We start from the raw sequence: 7,953 nt of genomic DNA on the forward strand, positions 1-7,953 counted from the left end.
CGAGTTGCCTGTGTGTGTGTGTGTGTGATGCGGGGGTGGTAGTGACTTATGGGAGGTCACCAGGAAAAGCAGAGCAAACAAGTGTAAGGCCCTGCCTTCTGCACTGATGCTCCTTGTGACTTAGAGCTATCTTCCTCTTCTTGGTAGAGAGAGGGAGACCCCAAATGGAGATTTCTTTTACAGCTTTGAATGTCCCTTACACAAGGGTAACCTCTAACTCAGGTTTCAGAGCTTCTCCTGTGTCTGCTGTTCCTTAAAAATAATCAGCTCAAGATAATTCTTATGCGAAAGAGGCATATTTTGGAATGTCATATTCCACTTCAATCTTCTGCCAGTAAGGGTACAGGAGGGACTCAGACTCCATCACCCAATGAGAAACATGAAAAAATATCTGTGCTTGTGCCGTGAGTGACATACATGTGAAACGTCAGGCAGACTGAAGAGGCTCCATAAAATGGTCATTGCCGTCACCGTTAGCGGGAAGCAAGACAGTCAGACTTAAAGGCCTTTGTGTCTGTTTCCCAAAATGGTCAGTAACAGACCTTGGAAGGGCCAAGGTCAACACTCCTTGGAGGCAGCCAGGTCACACTCCCAGGCGGATGGAGGAAACCAGGGCCGGCTGAGCAGAAGGGCCAGAGCCAGGCCAGGAGCTGGCGGAGGGCTGGTCAGCTGGGCCGTTCTTCTCGAAGCTGGCTGAGGGCGGGCAGGGTCTCAGCAATTTTCCCAGTCACCAGCCCCTTCTTTGGTGAAGTCCTGTTCCTGCTGAGGGGACAGAGGAGCCAGGGACAGGCCTTGGGGCCATGTTTCATGTTTCCAGCCTGATGTTCCTGGAGCCTGGGACTGGCTGCCTCCCCACGTGGCCCACAAGGGGGTCTGGGGTCAAGGACATGTTGCTAGGGTTCCCATCTGATCTTGCTTGTTCCTGGCTCTGGAAGCCGTGCGCAGTCCTCAGTGCCGGCAGAAAGCATCCTCACCCTTAGCCAGGCGAGTTTCTTTACCAGGACACCCCCGGTCCCTCCCAGCTCCAGTCCTGTCCACACCAGGGACCTGGCTGCTCCCCCATGCCCCGCTGTTTGGCGCTTCTGGGCTGTTGCACATGCTCCCACCCTGGGCTGACCTTCCTTCCCCTTCTACCACAGGGATGCCACTCCTCCTTTAAGACACAAGTGGAGCGTCAGGCCCAGGGCTGGAGACTGCTCCCCACCCTGTGCTGGGGGGCCTGTTACACTGTTCCCCTCTGGCGGGCTTGCCGACCTTCCTCCTTTTTCGCTGCAGTGTGAATGCCGGCTCTGGCAGCCCAGGCTGGGGCCCCTGAGCTCTGAAATGGGATCGGGCCATCCATGGGGCCCACGGAGGAGGAAGTTCCCATGCCAGGAATGTGCAGTCTCCACTGAGAGCTCCCAGCGCGCGGGGCCCAGCTGGAGACACCAGTGAACCCAGAGGAAGGGGCTGCACACCCAGGTCCTCTGCTCCTTGCCTCTTGGCTCTCTCAGGATCAAGCCTGAACACATTCCTGAAACCCAGAAGGCTGAACAGGCCTTGCCTGCCTCCCTCACGGGGAGGCAGTCCCTTCTCTCACCTGCCCTCGCACCCCCTGTCTCCCGCCCCCCACCAGGGAGGCCCTCTTTTCTTCTGGTTAGACGGGAGGCCCCACTGCCCTACTCTGCTTTCTGGAGTCTCTGGCTTCCCAGCGTGAGAGGAACAAACAGGGCTGACAGCTTGGGTCTGTGACCTGTGCTCAGAGGACCGTGTGCTTGGCTGAATTCTCTGTGGGGGCAGTCCTGAAATTCTTAACTTTCTAAACCCAGGGGCCCTGCGTTCTCGTTTTGCACTGGGCCCTTCAAAGCCCGCAGCTGGTGCACAGAGAGGGAGACACGGGGCAATCCGTGCTGAGGGGGAAGAGCAGCAAGGTTCCTTTTCCTTCTGAGGGCTTGGACCCGGGCAGCCGGGGCCACGAGGGACACCCATGCAGTCTCGTGCCCCCTTGTGCCCTCTCAGATGTTGCATTATATGAGGACCCAGCCATTCCTTTCACTTCCCCGGAGGAGAGGCCCAGGGTGGACATGTGGGGGCCTCTGACCTACTCCGTGATGCCTCGAGCTGGGCGCAGGGGGAGCAGCTGGCTTGCTCACTATATGGCCCCGTGACCCTTCTGGGGCTCGACAGCTGTTCTCCCCACCCTGAGGTCAGCCACTTAGGCCGAGGTTCCCCGTGCACTACATCCCCCGGGCCCCCAAGGCTGCCCCCCCAAGCCACTGTTTCAGGGCTTCTTGTCAACCCTATCAATGCTTCCAGGATGACTGGAGGGACATCAGGGACCCCCCCCCCCAGAACCCTTCACACCGCCCGACCCTACCCACTGTAACATCAGGCAGGCCCCACAGGAACGCACCATTAGTGGGCACATTTCTCCCCCATACCGCCTCTTCTGGGGGGCAGCTGTCTGGACTCCGGCCCTTGTGGCCTCTGCTTTGATCCTGGCACCCGCATCCCCTTGAAGTTGTGCACCCACCAGCCAAGAGCAAGGAACAAGCAGTGTCTTCAGAAATCTGGCAACCCTGGCCCCAGACTCTCTCTGATGGACATGGTGACAGGAAGTTCCACACCAGAAAAAAACAGCCCCCTTTTATTGAGAAAACAGAGTTGGTCCCTCTATCTTTTCCCGGGTGACTCCACCTGGATATGAGGTGGCATCCTTCTGCACCCATCCCCAAGGACGCCTGAGCCCGGGTGAGGTGGCACACAAGGTTCACTTCATCCCTTCACCGGGGCAAATGCTGGTCTGCTCAGGCCCTGGAGAAGCGGGCAGGCGGGTAGGACAGGGTTCCAGAGGGGGCCGTGACAGGCAAGGGGGTGTCCCGGGAGGGGGGTGAGTGGCCGAGGGAGGAGGTCTCTTGCTGGAATGAGGGTAGGGAACGGAGAATACCACCAATCTCCCGAGGCCTGGCACTCCCTCCCTCCATAAATAAAAACTTCACAGTAATAGAGGAATGTCCATCTCCAGGGCCAAACCGGCTGGTTTCTGGCGGGGGAGCCAGGCCTCGGTGGGGCTGCGTGAGGGCCCTCGGCGGGTCGGGCAGCACCATGACTGCGTGGGGCTGAGCACTGCTCTCTGGCCCTGTGTCGGGGGAGTGGGATGGGGAGGGGGTGCAGCCCATCCAGAGGTTCTGAGGATTGCTGAGGTAGTCAGGGCGGCCAGCCGCGCTTCCAGACAGGGGTGGATGGAGCATTGTAGGGACACAGCCAGGAGGGAAGCCACCTGGTTGCAGAGACTGAGCAGCAACTCTAGGCAGGTGTGGGGGTGAGGATGGTGCTGAGGGCCTTCTGAGGTTCCATCTCCTGGAGACCCAGGGGCATGGGCTGCGGGGGGTGGGGGCCTGTGAGCCCGCACAGGGTTGAGCTTCTCCTGAAAGGGCTGCCTGGGCCCGTGGGGGGAGACTGAGGCATTTCATGGGGGAAGGAGAATCTTGTCTGTGAAGACAAGAGGGCCGCCACGGACCCATCCAGGGCCAGGCCTAAGCCGGGTACCTGAGTACAGAGTTCCTTCAGAGACCACCAGGGCCTCCCCCCAGGTCACCGGGAGCCAAGCAGGGAACCCAGGTTAGGAGGGCTACCAGTGGCCAACGGCCCCGCTCCCAAGACGACCTTCAGCAGTCAGGGCAGTTGCAAACGTTCCTGGGCCTCAGCTCCACTTCCTGGGGGATGTGCACACCGGGAGGCCCCCTTCCGGCTAACTGCGCCCCATCACAGCCCGGGGCACGGAAAGCTCGAACCCCCTCCACCTCCCTGCGCGGGGGGACCACGGTCCATGTCCTGGCATTGCCGTTCCAGCCCCCTGACTCCCGGGGCTCAAGGACACGTGCCCTAGCCTCTCGGGCGGCCTGGCCGGGGTCAGAGCAGCTGCAGCTTGCGGGAGCAGGTGAGGTTGCCGTGCACCAGCCCCCACATGGCCAGCAGCTCGGCGGGCAGCAGCTTGTGCACGACGAGCATGGAGCGGAAGAAGCACGGCTCCTTGTTCATGCGGCTGTTGCGGTTGCGGGAAATGCCGAAAGTCTTGAAGCCCTCGTGGGCCGTGGGCTGCACACCCAGCACCTCCAGGCACATGCCCAGGAAGACGTCGTCGATGGGGTACAGCTCCAGGGTGTCGCAGGCGTGGTGCAGGCGCCGGGCCAGGCCGCCGGCCATGAGGAAGCCGCCGCCGCCCGCATACGGGGGGTAGCTGGCCTTGCTGTACAGGACCCCCGGGATGTAGTACTTGTTGTCCTTCTTGCGGATGGGCCGGGCGTGCTGCAGGACGTCGCCCACGAACAGGTCTTCCCGCGGCTGCCAGTCAGCCAGGAACTCCAGCAGGTTGGTGGGGTTGACGAAGACGTCGTCGTCGCCCTTGAAGATGAACTGCACGTTGGGGCAGTAGATGTCAAACCACTTGAGGAAGTGGATCTCCTTGAGGGTCAGGTTGAAGAAGCTGTCGAGAAAGTCCCACTGCAGGATGTCGCCGTAGAGACGGTCCTCGTAGGCCAGCAGCTGCTGGTAGTGGGTCCGCTCCTCCTGCTTGGAGGCCGTGCCCAGCAGGAAGAGGGTGCGGATGGCGCCGCGGCCGCCGCTCACCGACTCCTGCTCGCGGCCCCAGGTCTGGCGGATGGCCTCGCGGCGGTCGTGCTGCGTGATGATCGACTTGACCACCACCAGCAGGTGGACGTGGCCGCCGCACTTCTCGGGGTGGTTCAGCAGCATGGGGAAGTACCGGCAGTGACGGTAGGTCAGGAACTGCCGGAAGTGGGGCTCCAGGCCTTGGAACCAGGGCTGGTGGGTCAGGTTGACGTTGGCTGAGCAGTTAGTGGTGCTGACGTCCCAAGTCTGGGGCCCTTGCGGGGCCGCGGGCGTGGGGGCAACCACATCCTTCGGGTTCTTCCAGAAGCTGTTGGGGTTCACCAGGTGTCCACTTGATTTCTGGGCCTTTTGTGGCTCTGGAGTGGGTGGCGGGGGCTCTTGCAGGAACTGGTTGGGGGTCAGGCTACGCTGGAATACTGTTACGGCCACAAGCAGGGCCAGAGACAGGCACACGCTCTTGTAGACGGTTTTCTTCCTGGGGGCGAAGGGATGGAGGGTGGTAGAGAGGGGGGAGGAAAGGATGAGTCGTCCGTGATTCTCGAAGTCGCCTTGTTCTGAGCCCCGGCCCCAGATGGGCGAGTGGGGCCTGGGCACGGACACAAGTCCCGGGCCTCCCCGCCCCGAGTGGTTAGAGCTGGGTCCTGCTTCCTCTCCGACCCTCACCTCTCTCTTCCAGGACCAGGGGACCCACGCGGCACAAAGTTCAAGGACAAGCACTGCAGTCAGGCTGCCGGGGTTTAAATCTTGACTCTGCCACTTACAAGCACAATGACTCTCTAAGTGGGTCCCACTTAACGTCTCCAAACTGTGATTTCTTTTTCCCCCTCAATGAGGATAACGAGGTATCGGAGCGCCCACTTGCAGTGGGTATGCAGTCAGGGGGAATGCCAAGAGTCTATAAGGACGACCTCTGGTGGAGATTTCTGCTGGTTTCCCAACCCCCCAGCAAGCCACCCCATTTGCTTTCATTTCCCTGTGCAAACCTGGGGAACCACTGGGGTGAACTGTTGTGGGGGGCAGAGATAGCACTTGCTCTACAGCCTGGGGGCTCAATCGCCTGTGGGGGATATTGGGGAGAGGCTCTAACGTGGGACCTGAAGAAGCCTGTCCCTTCCCCTCCTACCTCATCCATCTGACCCAATGCAAAACTGTCCACATGGCTGGTGGAGGCCGGAGAAGGGGGCAGGGATCTCCTAGCATGACCGCTGCCCTCTATCCATTCCCAGGGACCCTCCTTGCCAGAGAGTCTCTAACACACCCATTTATGAAGCGGAAATTAAAGCCTTTTGCAGGAGGTGTTCGCAGGCCTGGGGCCGGGTGTGTACATGTGTCTGTCCCAGGACCCTCTCTCCTTAGCTCACCCTCTGGAGGTGGCCAGGCCTCCTGCCCTGGTCTCTCTTGAGGAGACACAGGGGCCGAGGGCTCTTGGGGGAACACGCAGCTAGAAGTGTGGCCTCACAGGGCCGGGCCAAGAGAGAGCCAGCCCGGACCTCAGGAGCGAGCTGCAGGGTCAGGAGGAATGGAAGAAACCCCACTGGGACCCCACTGGGGGGGAAGTGTACCCCACTGGGACCCTGGGGACCCTGGAGAAGCCCCGGGGTGGCCCTCAAGACTGGCTGGTTGAAGGTTCAGGCACCCAGGGCAAGTGGATGTTGAGCCCCCCGAAGCACATTTTCCCATGGGGGTCCCAGGGTTTCCTGTGTATAGGGTCAGAGGAAGACTGGGTCAGCCCAGGTGCTGGAGTGTGTGTGTGTGTGGGGGGGGGGGTGACTCGAGAGTTGACCCTCCCGAGGGAACAGCAGAATGTTCCAGATCAGGGTCTCCTGCCCTAGGGGATTCAACGAAGCACCCCTTCCCCTCCCAGCTCGACAGGTGGGTCCTGGAGGAAGTTCCGTGGGGGTCACCCCAGGGGAGGGGGATGCGTTGGGGTGGGGTGGGGTGGGGGCCCCAGGCCGGTCCACTTGCATCGTCCCACAACACTTGTAGGCCAAAAGTCCCGCAGGGGAGGAAGGAGAGGGGAGAGGGGGAGAGGTGGGGGCTCGAGCTCCCCGGGAAGGAGGAGAGCCCCTCGGGGGTGGGGGTAGAGGATGGGTGTTGCCCTGCACGCAAGAGGCCCTCGGAATGGGTGACGGGACCCAGTCTCCCGGAGAGCCCTGGAGTCCCCAGAGCCCGAGGTCCCGGGGTGGGGTCAGGGTGCCTGGCAGCCTGGGCCCAGGGCCCCTGCGGTCCTGCCCGACCAGCTGCTCGGGGCGCCGCACCCTGCCAGGCATCCCGCCGCCGCCGAGCCCGTCCATCCCCGGAAACTGAGGCCACCCCCTGGGCGCCCCAGCCCCGGGCACTCCAGTTCCGGGCACCCCAGCCCCGGCACCCAGCCCCGGCGCCCAGCCCCGGCACCCAGCACCCAGCCCCAGCCCCAGCACCCAGCCCCGGCACCCAGCCCCGGGCACCCCAGCCCCGGCACCCAGCCCCGGCACCCAGCACCCAGCCCCAGCCCCGGCGCCCAGCCCCGGCACCCAGCACCCAGCCCCAGCCCCGGCACCCAGCCCCGGCACCCAGCCCCAGCACCGAGCCCGGCACCCAGCCCCAGCACGCAGCCCGGGCGCCCAGCACCCAGCCCCGGCACCCAGCCCCGGCACCCAGCCCCAGCCCCGGCGCCCAGCCCCGGCACCCAGCCCCAGCACCCAGCCCCGGCACCCAGCCCCGGCACCCAGCCCCGGCACCCAGCCCCCGGGCACCCAGCCCCAGCACCCAGCCCCGGCACCCAGCCCCGGCACCCAGCCCCAGCCCCGGCACCCAGCCCCGGCACCCAGCCCCAGCCCCAGCACCCAGCCCCGGCACCCAGCCCCGGCACCCAGCCCCGGCACCAGCCCCAGCCCCGGCGCCCAGCCCCGGCACCCAGCACCCAGCCCCAGCCCCGGCGCCCAGCCCCGGCACCCAGCCCCAGCCCGCACCCAGCCCCAGCACCCAGCCCCGGCACCCAGCCCCAGCCCCGGCACCCAGCCCCCGGGCACCCAGCGCGCATCCTGCTCGCATCCCGCCCCCGCCCGCCCCCGCGCGCCCCGCGCCCTGGGGCACCCGCCGGCCCCACTCACCACAGAGACATGGCGGCCCGGGCCGGGCGGCGGCGGAGCGGGGCGCGCGGGTCGCAGCTCTGGGCGCCGCGGCTCGGGGACGGCGGGCGGGGACGCGGACGGGGCGGGCGGGAGCGAAGGCCGGGCCGGAGCGAAGGCCGGGCCGCGCCCCCGCCGCCACTTTCCTCTTCCCCGCGGCCGGAGGAGGGGCCGGGAGGGGCGGCGGCGGCCCAGGTGCGTTAACCCCTTCGGCCCCGCCGCCGCCCGCGCC

At 64.5% G+C, this 7,953-nt stretch overlaps 1 protein-coding gene across 2 annotated transcripts; it reads right to left on the bottom strand.

Moving 5' to 3' along the window:
* Positions 1–2,605: 2,605 nt before the first annotated feature.
* Positions 2,606–7,768, bottom strand: B3GNT7 (UDP-GlcNAc:betaGal beta-1,3-N-acetylglucosaminyltransferase 7). Of its 2 annotated transcripts, none has more exons than XM_041764984.1 (2): positions 7,704–7,768; positions 2,606–5,086 (listed from the first exon to the last, which is right to left on the bottom strand). In XM_041764984.1, the coding sequence occupies exons 1-2, from the start codon at positions 7,712–7,714 to the stop codon at positions 3,892–3,894; spliced, it is 1,206 nt and encodes a 401-aa protein (XP_041620918.1). In that variant the 5' UTR covers positions 7,715–7,768; the 3' UTR covers positions 2,606–3,891. The 2 variants fall into 2 exon arrangements, with proteins under 2 accessions (XP_041620918.1, XP_041620917.1); XM_041764983.1 differs by lacking the exon at positions 7,704–7,768 and adding an exon at positions 5,735–7,010.
* Between the last annotated feature and the right edge of the window lie 185 nt (positions 7,769–7,953).

Source organism: Vulpes lagopus, chromosome 8 (genome assembly GCF_018345385.1).
Source record: "Vulpes lagopus strain Blue_001 chromosome 8, ASM1834538v1, whole genome shotgun sequence".
NCBI lineage: Eukaryota > Metazoa > Chordata > Mammalia > Carnivora > Canidae > Vulpes > Vulpes lagopus.

Bases quoted from the DNA above. Each gene is read 5' to 3' on its own strand.
- B3GNT7 (XM_041764983.1), bottom strand. From the start codon at position 5,811: ATGCTAGGAGATCCCTGCCCCCTTCTCCGGCCTCCACCAGCCATGTGG. The intron at 5,087-5,734 runs GTAGGAGGGGAA...CTTCGCCCCCAG, and splicing joins CATTGGGTCAGATGGATGAG to GAAGAAAACCGTCTACAAGA.